A 22735-nucleotide genomic window follows, 5' to 3' on the forward strand; every position below is an offset into this window, starting at 1 on the left:
CGACGATTAGCAAATCTAGAGATAAGGCTCGCAATCGGACAAAATTACCACGTGACCGAAACATTACCCTTTGCAATTTGTGAATGGCTTCTTTGTTCGACGAAACGCTAAATGATAAGTCGCGATATTTTTACACGCTTATCTATGTCAATAAAACGATAGAGTAGGTAAGCAAAAAGTAACATGGTCCGTATATCTCGAATTACTATAATAGGTAGGGTAGAACCCGAATTCATTTAAATTGTTATGGGTATTGGGGTATTGTTATTTTTTCTGGATTTATAATTAAATGGACAATTAATTTTTTTAACTTTAATTAACATGACGCTAAACAGTTTTCTGTACCGAAAAATTGCAAGTGTGTGAAGGACACACAGGAGGAGGATTACTTGGAAGGCGAAAACAGAAATATTAGCGCTTATCATTTATTTATTTAGAAAAGAACGGTAGTACCATAAAAAGCGGGAGTCTGATCGTCGGTTGTTCGCGCAGGTTCTACAACAACTACTCGTCGTTCGTGCACGGCGGGCTGGACGCGCCCAACCGCGAGACGCTGCCGGTGGTGGGCCAGAAGCAGATCCACAACCGCATCCAGCAGCTCAACTTCCGCGACTGCCATGCCAAGATCAGCCAGGTATGCCGCCGCTCGAGCGTGCCAATGCAGGCAAGCTGCCGGCTGACGTTAAGCTAAAAGGCAGCCAAAAAACAAAACTGAGAATCGACTTCAGGCTAGAGCACTCTTGCCACTTTATGCTCCGTCTTCTTAACCGACTTAATTTGCCTTATAAAATAGAATAGGTAAATTACTATCGAGACAAAAACATAACTTATAGCATCACGGCAGGATAATGGGAGTTGTGTATTTGTAGGAGCTCATCGGGTGCACCTATGCCAGTCATCGAATAGTGCCCTGAAAGAAATGACTGGCTAAAACAGAGCGTGTGAGCTTTCAGTTTGCTTACTGTTTACACGCGTGTTTTTTTTTTCATGATTTTGTATGTGTCGGGCGTGGGCCGATCGTTGCATTGACTATATTGTGATATGCCAACACATAATGATCTGTAGGCCTAGGATGCGCGACGCGCGTCGTCATAAATTATTCAGCGGTTCCCAAACTTTTGTCTACTGCCCACTTTGAGAATAAATTCTTTTTAGCGCCCCCATTTGTAGTCGAGAGTCGAGTGCTCAGTCGGTGTCTAAGAGACCTCCTAGTAAATGACGCCTCCCAAGCCTCTACACAACGTCCCGATTTTTTTTTTCTGGGTCTCTTACCGCCCCACGGTGGGCTGATATTAGAGCTTCATAGACTTAGCGTCGCTCAAAAATCAAGTGCCGAATTTTGAAAAAATAAATATGCCAATGTATTCCTTTACCGAAAAGGAATATTTTATGTTATGTAACGTTTCTTGATAAAGTTATTATTTAATAAGTTATTGACAATTTCCTTTTTTTTNACACACTACGTACATGGAGCTCTACATTACGTATATGCCTGCAAGCATACAAAATTATTGCTCACGGAAAAGATATTTACTTCCAATCAGAAAGTACTACACCACGCTCGAATTTTGCAGGAGAGCAACTAATGAAGATATTTTACACAATTTATTAAATAAAATAAAATCTGATTCTCAGATATATATAATAATATAAACTTCATAGAAAACACAAAGTTTTATCAACAGCAGCAAAAAGTTAATTAATAAATGATCGATTTGATGATGAGGCTGGTACTGATACTGAAAGAAAGCTTTACTTTTGTGGACATTAGCCTATTTCACGGTTCAGAAACTGACTCTGAATAACTAATAAACTTAACTTCACACTGGCTTAATTTCCATAAAACATATTTTAATAATCTTACAAGTGGATTAGGCCTCCTGGAAACACCACTATAAAAAACGTGCTTAGTTCTTCACCTCGTTAGAATAGTACGGAAGAAAGTACATATAGATGACCCACGCTGAACTGTCCCGCCAAACTCAATGACAGGGGGGCGCTACCATCGTTCAACTATATGGTTTCCAACATGGCAAAAATCTGAACCAGCGATCCGGTATTGACGGTGGCGCCCCACTGTCAATGTCATCGACAGGACAGTCCAGTATTTTGGAACTAGAACATTGCAGTTTTCATTATCTTTTTTTTTATTTTAAAGTCCTAAATGACAATGTTCCGAAGATTTCCGAAATGCGACACTTGGTGATAATATAGCTTATATGTTGCATTACATAATACAAAAGTCAATTTCTTAAGAAAGCTTAAGAATAACGAATAAAATAAAAATAAATGTTGAGCTCCATACAAAAAAAAGTAATTATTGTCAATAACTTATTAAATAATAACTTTATCAAGAAAAGTTACATAACATAAAATATTTCTTTTTGGCAAAGGAACACACTGGCGTAGTTATATTTACAAAATTTGGCAGGTATTTAATTTTTTTTATTTTAAAGTCCAAAATGACAATGTTCCGAAGATTTCCGAAATGCGACACTTGGTGATAACATAGCTTATATGTTGCATTACATAATACAAAAGTCAATTTCTTAAGAAAGCTTAAGAATAACGAATAAAATAAAAATAAATGTTGAGCTCTATACAAAAAACAAAGGAAATTGTCAATAAGTTATTAAATAATAACTTTATCAAGAAACGTTACATAACATAAAATATTCCTTTTCGGTAAAGGAACACATTGGCATATTTATTTTTTCAAAATTCGGCACTTGATTTTTGAGCGACGCTAAGTCTATGAAGCTCTAATATCAGCCCACCGTGCGCCCCCCTTTAAGCCTGCAGCGCCCACAAGGGGGCGTTATCGTCCACTTTGGGAAAGACTGAATTATATCTAGGCATTTTATCGATTTGGTCGTCTAAAATCATCGATAAGATTTTAGCACGGCGTGGCTCTTAGTCTGGCTGGTCAAGTTAGGCTCCGCTATGACCTACCACCACCCATGGTTCTTCCTGCCTCACGGCGTACGAACCGGATCTCGGGAGAGCGCGCGGGTACTTGCTCTGGGCTCTTTTCCCCGGGCGCTTTTATTTATTTATCTATTTATTTATTAATGCAAAACACTTGCAAGCTTACAGAGCTTGTAAGCGCTTTGGACCTGCCAAAGCGCTTACAAGCTTAAAAATAAAATAAACATATCATACACTTAGGTCACAAATAAAATACATGCAGTTTATAAATTAAATGGCCCATAATGTTCTAATTTTAAAAACATAATGGATGCAATAGAATATTGAGTATTGAACATTAAATAATTTAAAGAAACACTGAACAAGAGAAAAAAAAATGTCAGTGGTCAAATACATGTCAAAGAGATATTAATAAGTCACTTTAAAAACAGAACAATAAAAATAAATGTCAATGGTCAAAATACATGTCAGAGAAATACTACTTTGCTTGACTCCCTTCAAATTTAATTGATCCATGTCCTTTCTCATAGTCAATTCTCTCCCTTCTGGGGCTTGAAACCACAAATACGGATAGATCCGCTATGACCTGTGGAAGCTGTGCTCAGTGAGGTGCTGGCTGTGCAGGTGGACGCGCAGGCCACGCTGGGCAACGGCGTGGTGGTGCAGGTGACGGGCGAGCTGTCCAACGGCGGCGCGCCCATGCGCCGCTTCACGCAGACCTTCGTGCTGGCCGCGCAGTCGCCCAAGAAGTACTACGTGCACAACGACATCTTCCGCTACCAGGTAACGTCCGGGACGATCGGAGAGAACGGAGAGAATTTTACAGTTTAGGCCCAAACTTTTATCCGAGAATAACTCCCGGTATAACTGGCACATCGACAGTTTCAGCAAATAAGTCAAACCTGACGATTTATTCTGATATTAATATTTATACTTGTTTGTTCGAATGCACCCTTAGTCGGTCAAATCATATTAAAGACGTTTTCAAATTACATTCTCAGAAGAGACTCTATTTTCAGCCAGACAAATTGCAAGCGTCTTGATAGTGGTTATTTTTAACAGCATTAAAGTAGAAACTGTATCTTTTCGGTAGTAAACCTACCAAAATAATATCACCGTTACCACTAATAAATGGACGATAATTCTAAGAACGAGTCGAGACTTATAAAGCCCGATCTGTAAGCACGTAGAATTTTGTCCAATGACCCCAAGCTACCCATCCTTATCGCTCGCGCGTAATTATATTGCTGTCGCGACTGTGCGACGGGTGCCCGCAGTGAGTGTGCGATCGCGACAGCAACTTGGGTAGCTTGGGGTCATTGGACAAAATTCTACGTGCTCGCAGACCAGACTGTAGTCGTGGATACGTGTCATTGAAGAGCACCGGTTCGCCCCCAGGACATAGTGTTCTCGGACGAGGAGGGCTCGGGCTCGGGGCGGTCGGAGGGCGAGGAGGAGGAGGCGGCGGGCGCGGGCTACTTCCCGCCGCCGCCGCTGCCCGCCGCCTTCCCCGCCGCCTTCCCCGCGCCGCCCGCGCCGCCCCGCGCGCCGCGCCTCGAGCCCGCGCCCGCGCCCGCCGCCGCGCCGGCGCCCGCCCCCGCGCCGCAGACCGCGCCCGCGCCGCCGCAAGCCGCGCAGGTGACTTATCGCTCTACTTACACATTACATTTTACTCAAACTAGTGTTGCCGAACTATCTATAGTAAAACTATCGATAGTTTTCATCCAAAAAAGCCTTCTCCATCGATAGGCCTATCGATAGTATCGATACTGTCGATACAATCGATACTATCGATAACTCAAAACGAGGCAATAATAATAAATAATAAATATCTTTTGACATTTTACACTGCGCCTCTAGCCCCAAACTAAGCAAAGCTTGTACTATGGGTACTAGACGACGGGATAAACATACTTATATACTTTTTTTTTTGTAAATACATACATATTATACATAGAAAACACCCAGACCCGTCACAGAAATTAAAATTCATCATTTCAATTTCTGCCCGGCCGGGAATCGAACCCGGGACCTCTCGGCATAGTAGTCCGTTCTGAAATACTATTGAATATTATGTGCAATACTATCGATAGTATTGTTGCTCGTGGAGAATAAACTATCGATACTATCGATAGTATTGTCGCTTTTGAATAAAAAACTATCGATACTATCGATAGGCCAATCGATAGTCTTGCGATAGTTTGGTTATCGATAGACTATCGATCGGCAACACTAACTCAAACTATTACGTGATTACGTGATCGTCTGGTCTTCTCATAAGTCAATCATAGTCAGTCATAGCCACGATAGCCGAACGGTGAAGGGATCAGACTGGCCGACTCGAGATCCGAGGAACGCGGGTTCGAATCCCACCGCCGCTCTACTATTGTAATGAGACCACTCGTAACATAAGCTTATTTAGCTTAACACGAGGGGCTAATTAATGGGACTATTAGTTTGTGCAATACAAATTGCTAATAATCTTTTTAAAAAAAATGTGACGTAACGGCGTAGTCTACCTAGCCTTAAAAATTTTATGGATTATGGGGGTTAACGAAACTGAAAAATTTTAATCGACACTCGACACCTTCAGTGTTGTCGATACTTTTTTTTTGTAAATGTATTGAAATTTACGCAAAATATTGTAAGCTAACTTTGCTAACGGTTAATGATATTTTAGCAAAATTTAATGTAGTTTAACATGTTCACGTTGTGACCGGCTCTCTGCCCGCAGGCCGCGCCGCACGTGAACGGGCTGGCGCCGCACGACGACGCCGCGCGCCACTCGCTGACCGTCGCGCTGCAGGGTAAGCTATCACTCACATTCTCTACTCCTTGCCCAGACACCGCATGACTTAAGCTTCAACCACACCGACGCGTGCAGATCGTGCGCCATCATCGCAGGCGCTATCAAAGGCCGTTGACAGGTCGCGCGACTAGTGATGTAAAATGAAAAAAAAAAACAAATTTGTTTTTTTTCTTTTTCAGATTTTTGAAAAATAACTTAGCACCGTTGTTTTTTTTCTAAATTTGTTTTTTTTCTGCCTTACATTTTAGGCCTGAATATACTCGTTTCGGCATACTCAGGTAGATTAGTTGGTAATCACACTCGAATAGCACAAAAACTAAATAATTTGATATTGAAATTTCTCCGTCCGTCACACACCCCAACTGCGCTAAGCCAACTACGTTCAAATAAACATAAACCTAAAGGGGATTTCTCCCTGTGCAAATGTAATTGATTTGGGGATTTCCCTTTCGTTGATGTAAAAATGTTGCCAATATATTCATGAAATCTTAGTACCACTCAACCAGAAAAGTATAGTAGAGTTAGAAATAAACCGAAAACTCTATTACCTATGTATTCTTAAGTTATTTGTCTTAAAAGTTTTGGATTTCGTACTCTTGAAAAAAAACATGGTCGAGAAAAAAAAGTTTTTTTTTCAGGCTTTTTTTTCAACGTTTTTTTTTCACACCAGAAAAAAAAACGTTTTTTTTTTCATCACTACGCGCGACCCATGACAGTTCACGCGACCTGTCCTTTCTCTATGATCGCGCTGACGAGGGCGATCTGCACGCGGTGGTGTGGTTAAAGATGAAGAATTCATGATGCAATTTGTTGTTCTTAACTTCACTGAATAATGTTAACGATTGTCGTGCGCTACAGAGATGGCGGTCAACATGGACATCAGCAGCGCCGAGCGCGAGCCGGAGCCGGAGCCCGAGCCCGTGCCTGAGCCCGAGCCGGCGCGCGAGCCCACGCCGCCGCCGCAGCCCGGTGAGTGTCCGCCGTGTTTCATAAAACAAACGACAGACAGAATTTATATGTAAGAATATTCTGCGTATTCAGACTGTAGCGTATACAGGGTGTCCCAGAATGGGTGAATCAAACTGCTAGGGGAGGTAGCTCTACTAATGTACTATCCCTAAAAAATATGAAAAAAAAAGGTTTTTTTTTTTTCATATTTTTTTGTGTATTTTTTTTTAAATAAAGTGCTCTAAACTCGAAATCTAGTCATTATTTTCAAAAGTTTGTTTACAGATAGACGAAGCGATCATGTACAATTAATATTAGTAAGAAAAAAGTACAAATACGCAGCAATTATAGCCAGATACTTGGCAAAGCTGATTTATTTTCACTTTAAAAAAAAAAATTATGTGTCCCTTTGCGCTTTATTTTTTTTCCACTTACACCATAGTTTATTGACACTTTATTTGACAAAAATAATATTTTGATTTTCCTTAAAACAGTCCGCGATTCGTTATCGTGTAATCCGATTTAAAGACGCGTTCTGTCGTTCGCCCGCAGCCACCCCGGCGGCGCCTCCGGAGCCGAAGACGTACGCCAACCTGCTGAAGTCGGGCTCGCACGCCACGCGCGTGTCCCCGCCCGCCGCCGCGCCGCACGCCCCGCCGCACGCCCCGCCCGCGCACGCCCCGCCCGCGCCGCACGCCCCGCACGCGCCCGCGCCGCCGCAGGACCAGCGCCCGCGCCCGCCGCGCTCGCACCAGCCCGCAGGTAAACATTGTGGCTGACGTTTAGGCTGGTTTTAATGTCACGCGGACCGTCCGGTGCGGACCCGCTCTGCACGGCCAATCTGTATGAACTTCTAGGAAGCGTTTTAGAGTAATGCGGTCCCTAGCAGTTCATATAGATCGACTGTGCGTAGCGATTCGCACTGACAGTCCGCGTGACACTAAAACCAGCCTTAGTTACATTGATGATTTTGCTCGCAGAAATAGTGATGTTAGTGTTAGTGTTGGTGTAGGGCAGGGAAAACAAGTCATCAACACTAGATGCTAGTTTCAACTCATTTATTCCAATATTTAACTTAAACATTACAGCTCCGTGTCACGTGTCTGTGCGTGTGTGAATTTGGACATTGAACTTTATACAGGGTGTCAGGTAAATGGGTGGTACCTATATGAGCCGACACTAGCCCATGTTAACATATGCATATAAATGGTATGGTGAAGTCAGAAAATTGATATCATCATTTTCATTATTTTAATTTTCATATAGATTTTATAAATTTTATTTTATATGAACATTTAAAAAATTAAAATGATTATATCAAATTTCTGACTTCACCATACCATTTATATGCATATGTTAACATGGGCTAATGTCGGCTCATATACCCATTTACCTAACACCCTGTACAATACAATTTAAGTACATTGACACAGTTACCACAGTGAGAACAATAGTGGTTGGCGTTAGACCACCGCGCAAGAACGGAACTTTTCAAATGACTCTTTACTCTGTTGCACCTACCAAATAAATGAATAAATTGCGACAATTTGTGCTCGCAGCGGAGGGCAGCCGGCGGTACTCGGACTCGCAGCAGCTGTTCCTGGGCAACCTGCCGCACTCCGCCACCGAGGACGAGCTGCGCGCGCTCTTCGCGCGCTTCGGGCCCGTCGCCGAGCTGCGCGTGCACAGGTAGCGGTCACGTCATCACATTTCACAAGTTTTAAGCTCGATTCACACATCAGTGAAGCCACAGTTCCGTGACAGTATCCGCACAGTTCAGTATCAGTGTTACAGTGTTGCGTCAGTGAAATATTTTAAAATGTCAGAGAGCTGTTTCAATATTCTTTTTCAGAAACTATGATATAAGTTATTTTGTTTTTGATGCCGCGGCGGCGTCCGTGATCCGACAAAAAATATCGTCGTCAACGAATACGTCCGTGATTGCCGGTGTCGGCACTGACACAGAGCACTGTGTCGTCACTGACACTGACATAGACATAGAAACTGTATGAAGAATATTTCGGTGTTGTCTTGTCGTGATTGTGATTTGTGATGTCTTTTTTGTTTTAGGTCGATAAGTTCGCTTAGTCTTGTAGTTAAATTATTTTATTTTATTTTATTTGTCTCTATCACTGTGTAAAAGCTGCGCACGTGACATTGGCGGAACAGTGGCGAAAAAGCACAAGTTCATCGCCATCAATAAAAGAAGAAGAAGAATATTTCGCACTGTGCCGGTACTGAGCCTGAACTGTGACTTCACTGATATGTGTGAAGCGGCCTTTAATCACAATTTTCTCGATTAATACGCATTAGGATTGAATCGGAAGCAGAATTCGTTTTGAAAAAATTCAGATTTGAGCAGTCTGTGTATGGGTCATTCCACAAAAATATGTCAACTCTTAGTCCGCGCCACATTTCACATGAAATATTTGTTAATATTTTATTCCAAAATTGTTAAATAACAGCTCGCAATGTGCTCTATTCATCACCCATTTATATTTTTTGAAACTATTTTTAAAACATCGTAAATTCCTTTTGAATGACCCAAAACGTCATTCCCTAGGCATGTCCGTAATCCAAAAGTTTGTGTTTTGGGACCCACATTTATAAAAACATCAACTTTATCCTTTGTTTTAATTAACGAATAATCTATTTAAATGTATATTACACAAAATTCTATTAATATTTTGCGGGTTCAATAAACAATAATTTGATTTTCTTTAGTTGAAAAAGAGTCTACAGCTTTTAGCGTCATTCCCTCGCCACGCACTGATTTTATAATATTGCGCTTTAATATGTATTTAGAGTGAATGACATTTAGTTGAGTTTAAAGTACGATACGAAGTTATCCTCAGACCATACTGGTTTTGCGGTAGCCGTTTTTAAATTAGTGCAAACGTGCCAGTTGTTGCGGAAACATGTGTTAGTCCAGTCATTTCGTCAGTCCCTAGTTGAGTAGCTTTATTGATTACAATAAGAAATTGTATATAATTTAATTAGTATTTACGTGTGGTTTTTTGGCTATTTTCGGCACATTGTATTAAGCATCTTATAATATAAAGTTAATCTGCATTTGTGTTAAGTTTTACTCCAGATCGTCAGTCCCTAGAGCGTCAGGCCCTAGCTTTAAACGGCACTTGGGACTAAATTACTAGTTAGGGAATGATGTTTTTTATATAGTGATAATAACAAAACAACTACATTATGTATATTAACTTATCTATAAATGTTAAGGTTATAAGTTTTATACTTTATTAGAAGTCATATAGGAGTAATGTAGTATGAAAAAATTGAAAATTATAATTTCTCCTAAAATAAAGCATAAAATGACTGGCCCTTTTAGACATAACATAATTAATTAATCAACTATAATTTACACTAATAAAGTATTCAAAAGCATCTTAAAAAAGTTACGGACAAAATGACGTCGAAAATATACAGATTTTTATGGAATGACCCGTATGATGATAAAATGTGTGACGTTGCAGCAAGCCTGCGGCGCCGGGGGCCCCGCGCCACCCCAACTACGGGTTCATCACGTACGAGAGCGAGCAGGCGGCGCACGACTGCCTCAACGCCGCTGTGAGTATGCCGAGCCTTCTCGACCCACGCGCTCTGTTCAAAACTTATATTTGTTATACACTGGTCATCACAAAAATCGACCCACCCGCGACAAGCACTTTCAAACGTATGCATCCCCACTTCACACCAATATTGGCACCATTTAAAACCCGAATTCTAAACTTCATTTCATTAAAGGAAAGGTTTTTACCCCAAAAATGTGTCTGTAAAAGAATCCAGAGTCACTTCTTAAAAAAATAGATAGTTACGCTTGAGCCAACTTTTATGGCTATAAAACTGTTAAGTTGGGATTAATCGCTATCCATCTGTTAAAGAGGACACGTGAGATCATTATTTGGTTTTATAACCATAAAATTGGTCTAATTGATCCCAGAGGTGAGCCCAAAGTGAGGTCTTTTTTCAAGTCACATTTATTGTGTATCGCGTTTATGTTAATCGTTTACTAAGAAATTAAATGTGTTTTTCTTTAAGGATATTTATTGGGCTTTCAAATAACACTAATATTGTTGGGGCACCATGATTGTGTCAGTAGAAACGAGGTTTCCTGTAAAACGTAGGTGGGCCGATTTTTGCGATGACCAGTATATGATTAGTAGCTTTAGACTACCGTCACCCGTACGCTAGTATTTTTTTGTTAAAAAATAGAGCACAACTTTTTTTATTCCCCCGTTTCCCGGAGGTGTCTCAGTGACCGATTGTGTTCACAGCCGCTGTACTTCCCGGCGGACAGCGCGGAGGGCGTGAAGCTGAACGTGGAGGAGAAGAAGACGCGCGGCCGCGAGCCGCCGCGCCGCCGCCCGCTGTCCTCGCACCGCGCCGCCTTCCCGCGCCCCGCCTACCGCCGCTAGCCGCCCCCCGGCCCGCCCGGCCCGCCTGGCCGCCCGCCCGGCCCGCCCGGCCCGCCCGGCCCGCCTGGCCCGCCCGGCCCGACCGGCCCGACCCCGATCCCGAACTAACGCTTTCGCATATCGCTTCTCTTGTTCGGTTTAAGTAGTTAGATAGTTAATTAATGTTATTTTAGCCACCGCCCGGTTCGAGTCGTCCGGACGGCCTCGTCCCTCGTTCGGCTCGGCCGCGGGCGACCGGACCGCCGCGGGCGCCCCTCGGTGTCGGCCTCCCGTTTGATTTCGTTCAAAAATATTACGATGCGATTTATATTTAAAAAGCGTGAATTCGCCCTCGGCGGGCGGCGGGACGAACCGTGAGATCGGAAATCGCGGTCGCCTCGCGCGCCTCCCCGTCCCACGGGACCGACGCGGACGAGCGAGATTTCTGATCTCAATCTGCGTCCGGGCGATTCGTCGACGAACCGTGCCCGCATTGCCGATGAGTTGCCCTCGTTCGATGTGCACGGCGCGACTCTACGTTGCGTTTACTTTTCGATTTGGACGTTCGACGACGACGATCGTTCAGGTGTATGATCTCGATCGTGCCCCCGAGTGTTAGATGTGTGTGGGGCCACACACATCTAGGCGCCGATCACCGGTGAAATTACGGGGCGCCTGCGCGTTCGGTCGAATCCGCCGCGAGCTCCTCTGTGTGCGAACGAGCGCCGCGGGCTCGAAACAAACGCCCGACTCGATTGTTCTCGCTCGTTCCGAAAACATTTAACTTTTGCCAACGATCGGTTGATTTTTTTTGTTTGTGTGGTGTGAGACGCGTCGGCGACGTTTGTGGTCTTTCGTTTCCGCGGCCGCACCCCCGACGACGTCGCGAGCGGCTCGACGGCCGGGCAGTGACCCCGCGGCGCCGTGATGGTCGTTCCGGACGACGTCTGAAAATTATTTCGTACACGACGAGGGCCCGCTCGATCACGGCCCGAAGTCGATTTTTGTTAACGTTTTCTGTAAATTGTCCACCGTCAAGGTCTCCCGGGTGGCTCCCCGCGCTGATCTCCCGCACCGCCGGCGCGTCGCTGTTCGAATTCGGGTACATAATTGTTTGAGAAAAAAACACGCTCAAACGATTCGGTACGCGGACTACGGCGAGCGCGGCGCGGTGCGGGGCCGCGAGCGCCCGCGTTGTGTGCGAGCATGCAGCGCGCTCCCTCTCTCTGATCATGGAGTTTTGTGATTTTACATCTATTTTGTATATTTTACTTTATAGTATACATTGAACGTGCCCGCGATGCGCCACTGCTCTGACATTTATTTAAGTGGACGACGGGAGTGCGATTTACTTCAAATAACTTTCTAAATAAACAGTTGGCTTATTTCTGTCGTAGATGACCTAGAGCGACGATATTTTTTTCATCAAAGGGGTTCTCTGAGGCACTCGTGTGTTCTCCTTGAGTAGTATGTCCGTGAGTCGTGGCGAGCGCAAGTGAATGTTGCGCGAGCGCCGGACTGTGTGTGCCGCGGGCCGCCCGCCGCACGGTGGGCCAGAAATCGACCTCCCCTTTCATAGGATTTTTTTTTTTAAAAAATTAGTTTTTAGCACTTTANTTTTACACCTGAAAACAAAACAAAATACTCGTATTATCCCTTCCAGGTTTCCCAGCCTGCCACATCGGGCAGTTCCGCTGCAGCAACGCGCTCTGCATCCCGGCGACGTACCACTGCGACGGCTACAAGGACTGCGCCGACGGCTCCGACGAGGCCAACTGCACCGCCATCGCCTGCCCCGACAACAAGTACCTGTGCCCTAAAGGCGGCCCCGGAGGGACCCACAAGTGTATTGCCAGGAGCCAGCTGTGCGACGGCAAGAAGGATTGCGAAGATAATGCTGATGAGGAGACTGCTTGTTGTAAGTTGCATTCTCAAACTGAGGTGGTAGGTGGTATTTTGTGCTAGTGCAGGTAATAGTTATATTGAATCTTAATTAAAACAGCTAAAATTATAGCTGGCTTCAACTCATTGAATCACTTTACATAAGGAAAATGTTTTGATTCCCGCCTTCCTGTTCTGTGAAGACAGTCAGATTATCTCATTGAGCGCTTAGAAAGATGACTCGTAGTCTCATAGAACTGATATGACAACAAATTGACGGGAACTCTTAGTCATATTCTGAATCACAGGACCTAAATTTTCAACACTCGAGATGATTTTCACGAAAGCTTCATTGCATTGTAAGTATGTACGTATACTTATTTCTTATCCCCAACGAGGAAGCTCTTGGCCTGTATCTCACACGCCTGATGGTAAGCGATGATCAGGCCGAAGGTTAAAGCGAGCCTCACCCGGAATCCTTAACCACAGAGGATCTGCCTATTTTACCTCTAACTGCCGCCACTGGGAATCGAACCCGGAACCTCTGCATCTGAAGCAGGTGGTCTTACCACTAGACCATAGAATCGGTGTATATACCTACTACATTCGTGTTTTTTCTTCCCAGCGACTGCATCATGTCCAGCGCTGGAATGCGAGTACAAGTGCGTGGCGTCGCCGGCGGGCGGCGCGTGCGCGTGCGGCGCGGGACTGGCGTTGGCCGCCGACAACCGCACGTGCGCCGACCGCGACGAGTGCAAGGAGTGGGGCTATTGCCACCAGCTGTGCGTCAATACTCCCGGCTGTGAGTACTCATCATCATCATTTCTGCCATAGCACGTCCACTGATTTCCATGTAGACCGGTTGGTAGCGGCTTGCGTCCAGTACATTGTGTTGTGGTGGACACCCCACGCTGTGTTTGCCCCATCGGCCGTCAGTTCTGCGTACGATGTGCCCTGGCCATTGCAACTTCAGCTTGCTAATCCGTCGGGCTATATGAGTACCTACTCACCGGCATCAAAACCACCAGCCATAGGCATACCGATCTCGCGGTATACTGGCCGAATCGTGGGAGGTGTGCGCGAAACTGTATTTTACCGTGCCACACTTCTTGACTCCTTACAAATTCTTATCATCATCAAGTCATTTAGTCTCCACTGCAAAAGGACATCCCCTCTAATGTACTAGAGGCAAATAGTTTGATTTACACTCCCCACGCTGACTGACAATAAGAAGTTTGGTGGAGAAGAGTTCAAAAGTCTTTCTGCCCAGCATGAAAACCAATATTACCCCCTAGAATATGTCCTTTTTTTGACGGGGAGGAAATGCTCCGCGCACCGTCGCCACTGTTAAAAAGGATCGGGTATATCCACTAAAACCTCCGCGGCGTTCCGTTATCGCACGAGTGGTGGTGTTGTGAGTATCTGGCCGTATGGACTTCCGCGACCTCTAGACTTGTCTTGAACCAACAATAAATCTCCCTCCCTTCATGATTTAGGGTTATAATAGAATCCTTTTCTCACCTCCAGCGTACCGTATGTCTAGGGAAGAGTGGTATCACCTAACACAAGCGTACACCTTATGCCTAAAAGGTGATTCCATTGTCAAAGATTTTGTAAAAACTCTTTATTCATTAAGTAGCAGTGTTGTATTCTTCGCCTACCAGTAAGGAAGTCGGTGTGTTTTTTTTAGTGATAACTTTGTTACTTGTACTGCAACCGGAGTAGTATTGCTGTGTTATAGCAGTGCCTCTTGCCCTCCGAGTATCAACGGAAGACCAGCGTCGTGGTGTCCCTTACGACACCTCGACATGATGCTGAGTGGATACCGTTTCGGTGACACGCACATTACCTACTCTCTTTACTTTTGTTAAATATTTTTGATGTTGTTTTGTGTCGCTGAATAAAATATTTCATTTTCATTTTTAAAAGGTTTATATTGAAATAAAAAAAAAATATTATTACCTCCAGCGTACCGCTGCGCGTGCGCGCCCGGCTACCGGCTGGTGGACGGCGGGCGCTGCGCCGCGGAGGGCCCGGGCGGCGCGGGCGCGGGCGCGTGGCTGGCGCTGGCGCACGGAGCGGGCGTGGTGCGAATGGAGCTTCATGGACGAGCGCCCGCGCCGCTGGCGAATGCCTCAGCGGCTGCCGGCCTCGACTTCCATTACAAGAAGAACCTGCTGTTCTGGTCCGATTTGAAGACGAGGAAGGTTAGTATTATAATGATGTTAGCTATACTAAATTTTCAAAACAAACGGCGAACAAACCTCTTCTCCACAGTGCCAGCCGCGTGCTTAGCCAGGCCCGGCGTATCTCCGAAATGCAGTTTGCTTGTGAAGGATTAGCACATATTGATGAAAAAGACCATAGTTCCATAGGGGCTGGATCCCGCACTCATTAGATTCACTTGATTTTGGAAATTGACAAACGCTTATATTATGGTTGCCAAATTAAAGAACACACCGCTGATGCGCACGGGCGTCCTTCCGAACTCAAAACTGTTGCGTCACTGGGGGGTGTCGCAATCGCAATCGCGAGCCTTAGCTACATAGGAAAGAATGTTGCCAGTTTGTGATTAAAAAATGCAATTAAGAAAAGAGCAAATTCCTTCCAGTTTGTGTTGTTTTATCTTAAACTAAAATTAAGAAACCAATAAATATATTTCGGTACGAAACAAATGATATGCACGTTTATTATCTATTCTATCTGCTTTCTATCTCGCTAACCAGATTAGTTGAAGAGACCTGCCCCCCTAGACAAAATGCACTTTTTGATCGAATCGAAAATCGAATCCGTCAAAAGTCTATTCAAAAAAAGGCCATTCGATCACTTTTCGACTGGTTTGCGATTATAATGTGCTCTTTGTCTAGACCCACTGATGTTCGTATTTGTTGTCTGGTCTTAATTGCCTTTTGCAATATTCTCCGCGGGAAGAATAGGAGTGTCGTAAAATAATGAACTCCGATGGGACGGGATAAACTCAAATCAATAAGTAAAATAGAATTTAAATTCGTTATTTTATTTACTTTACAGTCCAACATAACTTTTGTATCATTAAACTTACAGCTGTTTCGGATCAGCACTGACTAGAATCACTCAAGAAACTCTATATCGCGTTTAAAATAAACTATCAGAGCTCAAACTCATAACCATTCCTTTCAGATCCACTCGCAACAACTGAGCGCGCCAGCGGGACTCAACAGCTACGCAGGCGCCGCCATAACCGTAGCAGGCTCGTGGGCGCCGACCGCGCTCGCCGTGGACTGGGTGGGCGACAAGCTGTACGTGGCCGACGCCGTGGGGCAGAAGATCGATGTCTTCGAGCTGGACGGACGATGGCACGCTGTGGTGCTGGGGTCCAATTTGACAAGTCCTGCTGATATCGCATTGGATCCTACTGTGGGGTTCATGTTCGTGGCTGATAGTAGTCAGGTACGCATTTTTTTTTCTTCATCCACTTTTTTCATCCAGTCTGTGATCTGAAACGAGAATGTTTTCAGCAGGGATGTTATGGATATCCGTAACCGTAACCAAAACTTTCGGATATCCGAAATAAAAAAATATAAATAATAAATATCCTTGGACATTTTACACTGCGCTTCTAGTCCCAAACTAAGCAAAGCTTGTACTATGGGTACTAGACAACGGATATAAACATACTTAAATACTTTTTTTTTGTAAATACATACTTATTATACATAGAAAACACCCAGTCCAATACAAACAAATATATCCGAAACCGTAACCATAATCGATTCAAAAGTTTCGGATAGTTTCGGATGTAGGCAGTTTAAATTGTTTTTTGTATAGCATTATATGTAAAGGCATGACAGCCTGATTTACCTTTATAATGCCATCTAGTATCAATTTTTATTTTTTTATTAATTTTTATTCCATGTAAAGTGTGCGGCCATGAATGAACCGTGTTGGACAACTATTGTAAATTGCATTCTAAAGCACAGATATCCGTGACCGTAACCGAAACTTTCGGATATCCGAAATAAAATAATATCCGTAACTGTAACCGAAACCGGTATAATATTATTCCTGCATCCGTAACCGTATCCATAACCGAAACTACATAGATATCCATAACATCCCCAGTTTTCAGTTTTCTTTCAATCTTCGTGTTATCTTTGCAGATTATCCGAGCCAACATGGACGGCACGCACGCCAAATCGATTGTATCCGAAGCTGCTTACAAAGCCTCCGGTATCGCCGTGGACATCATCGCGAAACGCGTGTTCTGGTGCGACTCCTTGCTCGACTACATCGAGACAGTGGACTATGATGGCAACCACCGGTTCCTGGTACTCAGAGGACAGCAGGTCCCCAGTCCCTCCAGATTAGCATTATTCGAGGACAGAGTCTACTGGTCCGACAGCACTAAACAAGGCATCAGCTCGGTCAACAAGTACGAAGGTGCCTCCAGCATCCAGGCCATATACAAGCAGAAGGACATCCGAGACCCCAAAGCTATAACTGTGATACATTCTTTAAAACAAACCTCAGTAAACAATCCTTGTGGAAACAACAACGGCGGCTGCTCGCAAATGTGTATAGTGACCGCGCTGCCCAACGGTGGGCTCGGCTACCGCTGCGCCTGCAACATTGGCTACAGACTAGGATCTGACTTAAGAAACTGTGATCTCGTCAAAGAGTTCCTTATGTATTCCCAGCAGAGGTTCATCAAAGGAAAGGTCTTGAATCCCGTGATAGAAGGATTCAGCGAAGCTATTTTGCCAGTCGTGTCTAGAAGGGCGCGATTTGTAGGTCTAGATTTTGACTCAAGGGACGAACATATTTACTATTCGGATGTCTTACAAGACGTCATATACAGGGTACACAGAAACGGGACGACGAGAGAGATCGTTCTCGCATCCCAGAACGAGGGCGTGGAAGGTTTAGCTGTCGATTGGGCATCCAAAAACTTGTACTACATCGATTCTAGGAAAGGAACACTTAACGTTCTATCGACACGAAACGTGGCTTACAAAAGGACTCTCCTGAAAGACTTGAAAAGACCGCGAGCTATCGTCGTGCATCCAAACAAAGGTTACATCTTCTTCTCCGAATGGGACCGCCCGGCGAACATCAGCCGAGCGAACACGGACGGAACCGGTCTTCTGGTCTTCGAGAATGTCACTCTTGGATGGCCCAACGGTCTATCGATAGATTTTGAAGAGGACAGGATTTACTGGTGCGACGCTTTACTAGATCACGTTCAGCACGCCAAAATGGACGGAACAGACGTGAAGACCGTGAACTCGAGGTTAATAAGGCATCCGTTCTCGATCGTCATCCACAAGGAGTTCATGTACATCACCGACTGGAGACTGGACGCGATAGTCCGCCTGCACAAGCTCACAGGGGAGCAGGAGGACATAATGGTCCGCGAGCCGCAAACGAACCGGTTGTACGGCGTCAAAGTTTACAGCGAGGATATCCAGAAGATTGATCCCATGCAGCCGTGCGCGAGAAACAATGGCAACTGCCAGAAGCTCTGTTTTGCGATACCGAGGAATAACACGGAGCTGTTGACTGTGAAGTGCGGGTGTCCCTATGGAGAGAAGCTGGCGAACGACGGCACCACATGTGTTGCAGACCCGAACTCGGAGCCGCCGGTGCAGGCCTGCCCCAACTCCTGGGACTTCACGTGCAACAACCAGCGCTGCATACCCAAGAGCTGGGTGTGCGACGGAGACGACGACTGCCTGGACAACAGTGACGAGGAGTTCGCCAACTGCACGAGTAAGTTTCCTCTCTCATATCTCTGTGATATTAGCATCATTCCGAGGAGCGTGACGAGCAGTCACCGGATAAATCACTAGTGTGAAAGGCGCTTAGTTCGTTTCAACCAAATACGGTCCACTGCTGGACAAAGGCCTTCCCCAAGGATTTCCACAACTACTGGTCTTGCGTTGCCCGCATTTAAATACTTCCCGCGATCTTCACCAGATCGTCTGTCTACCTAGTGTAAGGCATGCCCACACTACGACTCCAGGCCACTCCAGAACTTTTCTGTCTAAACAGCCATCAGCTATACTAGCTATGTGCCCCGCCCACTACCACTTAAGGGTTGAGAATACACTCTTATTATACCTACTTAATGTATTAATGCTTATGTGACTGCACCAGACAGTCTGCCAATAGAGAGAGATGGAGGGAGATCGTGCGGAGAGTTGTATCCGCCTCTACAACCGATGTGAACAACGCCTCAACGTGATCACGACCGCTCTGCCAAGAGCGTAACGAATAAGAAGAAGAAGAATGTATTAATTGGGCCGTTTATCTTCCAATTCCCAGAATCAACATGCGGCCCTTCGGACTTCATGTGCAAATCCGGTCGCTGCATCCCGGCGACATTCAAGTGCGACAGCGAGAACGACTGCGGCGACTACTCGGACGAGGCGGGCTGCGTCAACGTGACGTGCAGCTCGTCGCAGTTCCAGTGCGACAACGGCCGCTGCGTGCCCAGTACTTGGAAGTGCGACTCCGAGAATGATTGCGGCGATGGATCTGATGAGGGCAGCCACTGCGCGGAGAAGACCTGCGCCTACTTCCAAGTGAGTGTTGTACTGTAATGAGCTAAACATGTTTATTGCAGCACGTTCTATGGACCTGCTACTATTTCTTCGTAAGTCTTCAAATCAAACCGTCTACTGGTCTAACCAAACGGGTTTTATAAATTAATTTAAAATTTTTGTTATCTTGGAATAGAAAATTAAACAGGAATTTACGTTCAAATATTGCGCAATAAGATGAGTGTTGCTTGACAGTTGACATGCTCTCTGCGTGCACATAACAATAGATGAGTATACGCCTGTTTAGTTTCACACGAGCGATTTCGTTTGCTCGCAGCGCGTGACGATCAGTAGCCTTATTCACGTCACAAAACTTCAACGACAACAAATCACTGAGTTGCGATCCTATCGAGTAATCGTTCCATCAAAATAACCCTTGTGAATACAGATTTATAACTGTTTTTCAATGGGACGACGTAACAAAACTTCAATGACAACAAATCGCTGAGGTGCGATCCTATCGAGTAATCATTCTATCGAAAATGACCCTTGTGAATACGGATTTAAAACTGTTTTTCTATGGGATGACTTCTGAACGTCAGCGAGACCTTGACTGTCAAAATACGTGAATTAGGCCACAGCCCCGCCGAGAAATCTATGTTATTTTTGTCGTAATTGTGATAACAATACTGATTGTGACGTGTATGTACCCGACAGTTCACGTGCCCTCGCACGGGGCACTGCATCCCGGCGTCGTGGGTGTGCGACGGCGACGACGACTGCTTCGACAAGCAGGACGAGGCCGACTGCCCGCCCGTGTCCTGCCTCGCCAGCCAGTTCAAGTGCGCCGACCTCAAGCAGTGTGTGCAGGTCAGTACGAATTGTAGTATCTTCTTTCCAAAACGCAAATCTTGTCTTGTTTAGATTGTTGTTTTCTTAGAGAAACAACACACCTTGTTACTTTTAAAGCCTGGTCCGTGAGCACGTAGAATTTTGTCCAATGACCCCAAGCTACCCATCCTTATCGCTCGCGTGTAATTATATTGCTGTCGCGACTGTGCGACGGGCGCCCGCAGTAGGTGTGCGAGGTTAGCTTCGGCGATCGGCCATTTAGTCTTAATTGAATGCAGCGACCACACATTCCACACCGCACACTTAAAAATATTAATCGCTGTGATTGAGTCGCTTTTCAGAAGCCCGACGCAACGAAAGCAGTCGCTAAAACGCGCGATTCTCGATATCGCATCCGAACGCAAGTTACGAAATCGCAATGCTGCATCGATTGTCGATAAAACGAGCGATTCCGTTACCCCGTCCGAATGCATAAAAATGCTGCATCGATACAGTCGTACTCGTAAAATCACCGATCGCCGATGCTAAAAGTACCATGTCTGTTGTGGCCCCTGCCCTTTTTTGGTAAAAGTCTGTAAATTGTAAAAATGAACCTTATGTGGTCTCAGGAAGCGTACAAATGCGACGGCATCCCGGACTGCAACGACGGCAGCGACGAGGCAGGCTGCCCGTCCCTGGCACCGCACCAGTGCCAGCCCGACAAGCAGTTCCAGTGCCGCTCGTCCGGCATCTGCATCCCCACCACCTGGTACTGCGACGGTGAGTCCCTGCTGCTGCTGTGTGTACTGCGACGGCACCCGGCCTGCCACGACGGCGCCGCACAGTGCCAGCCCGACAAGCAGTTCCAGTGCCGCTCGTCCGGCATCTGCATCCCCACCACCTGGTACTGCGACGGTGAGTCCCTGCTGCTGCTGTGTGTACTGCGACGGCACCCGGCCTGCCACGACGGCGCCGCACAGTGCCAGCCCGACAAGCAGTTCCAGTGCCGCTCGTCCGGCATCTGCATCCCCACCACCTGGTACTGCGACGGTGAGTCCCTGCTGCTGCTGTGTGTACTGCGACGGCATCCCGGCATCATTTAGAACGTGATCAGCAGCAAATAACTCTGCTGCTACTCTTGGCTATGCATATGATATGGCTAGCATAGATTTAGATCGTGATCAGCAAGTTAAGGTTGCGTTAGTCCCAAAGGCAGTTTCAACTGTCTTTTGAGCCGAAATGAAACGAAAATAAGAAATCGTTTTAGTTCAGTATCGATATTCGATATCATCTACTGATGGCATCGATCTAGTTCTAAAGTAATTTAATGGTTAAGGCCCTATCTCCATCAAGGTGAAGTTAGAAGAGAAGTGGATACAATTAAATCTGATTGGTTTATTCAAAACACTTCTCCGCTCCGCACTGCTTTGGTGGAAATCGGGCCTAAAAGTTACGAGGGTATCTGTTACTTCAGATTTACCACACGTTTTGTAGTCGACTATTAGCTGATTCACGCCACACTTTCAGCCAATTCTCTTTGATTTGACATAATTCTGCGACGGTCATTAATCATGAACATTACCACCCAGGCACCCCGGACTGCGAGGACCTGTCAGACGAACCGACGATCTGCGGCACGGTGCAGTGCGCCGCCAACTACTTCCGCTGCGACAACGGCCGCTGCGTGTTCAAGGCCTACGTCTGCGACGGCAACGACGACTGCGGCGACGGCTCCGACGAGGGGCTCAAGCACGCCTGCAAGCCGCCGCCGTTCAGGTAACAGGGCCTAAGAAGGTCACAAAGTATCTTCCGAACTCTTGTAGGTCCTTCCATCGTGTTGGTTTATGCTAGTTAATTGATGCAGTTTACTTCTAAAGAATTCGATAAATCGAAATCATACTGATGGGATGCCCAGGTTCTTTAATGGACCCATTTATGCAAACAAGAACCAACCCACAGCAGGGTGGTTTCGAGAAAATGAGACTTTTGTAAAAAGAGTGCGCAAAATGCATACATAATATATAAGTGAATGATTACTTGTTAATCTTATGTGGGATACTGCAGCCTATCTAGGAATATCAGATTTATAAATTTTGTAAAGTTAAAGTTAAAGTAAATCGTTAAAAACTGGTTGGTTCTTTCTTGCAAAAACATTTTTTGTNTTTTTTTTTTAAAAATCCTATGAAAGGGGAGGTCGATTTCTGGCCCACCGTGCGCCGCCGCCGGTACTTTGCGCTGACTGAGCGCATCGTCATCGGTCAATTTCTTTTGCGCAAACTTTAGCTTGAACTAAAACCACCAGAATATTCAGATCAAATCGTTGCTATAAAAATGTGCAAGTATTGTTTTAAAGTGCTATTTGCGTGGACAACAAAATCGTGAAACTGTTCTCTTCAAGGGAAGTTTGA

The 22735-nt window shown here is 45.2% G+C and overlaps 2 protein-coding genes across 2 annotated transcripts; both read left to right on the plus strand.

Moving 5' to 3' along the window:
• Positions 1-191: 191 nt before the first annotated feature.
• Positions 192-11115, plus strand: rin (ras GTPase-activating protein-binding protein 2; the record flags this gene model as incomplete). The annotated part of the gene is made up of 10 exons (XM_028314691.1): positions 192-214; positions 493-634; positions 3553-3711; positions 4327-4566; positions 5663-5735; positions 6596-6706; positions 7238-7447; positions 8245-8374; positions 10174-10267; positions 10975-11115. Coding segments are annotated over 10 exons (1323 nt in total), but the record flags the coding sequence as incomplete, so codon positions are not given.
• Positions 11116-12593: 1478 nt separating this feature from the next.
• Positions 12594-22107, plus strand: LOC114360118 (low-density lipoprotein receptor-related protein 2-like). The gene is made up of 10 exons (XM_028314692.1): positions 12594-12642; positions 12758-13012; positions 13601-13777; positions 14944-15182; positions 16135-16404; positions 17115-18723; positions 19279-19538; positions 20214-20366; positions 20957-21107; positions 21917-22107. Exons 1-10 carry the CDS (start codon positions 12594-12596, stop codon positions 22105-22107), a joined length of 3354 nt encoding a protein of 1117 aa, XP_028170493.1.
• Positions 22108-22735: the final 628 nt, after the last annotated feature.

Source organism: Ostrinia furnacalis, unplaced genomic scaffold, assembly GCF_004193835.3.
Source record: "Ostrinia furnacalis isolate ACB-3 unplaced genomic scaffold, ASM419383v2 OfSCF4894, whole genome shotgun sequence".
NCBI classification, from domain to species: domain Eukaryota; kingdom Metazoa; phylum Arthropoda; class Insecta; order Lepidoptera; family Crambidae; genus Ostrinia; species Ostrinia furnacalis.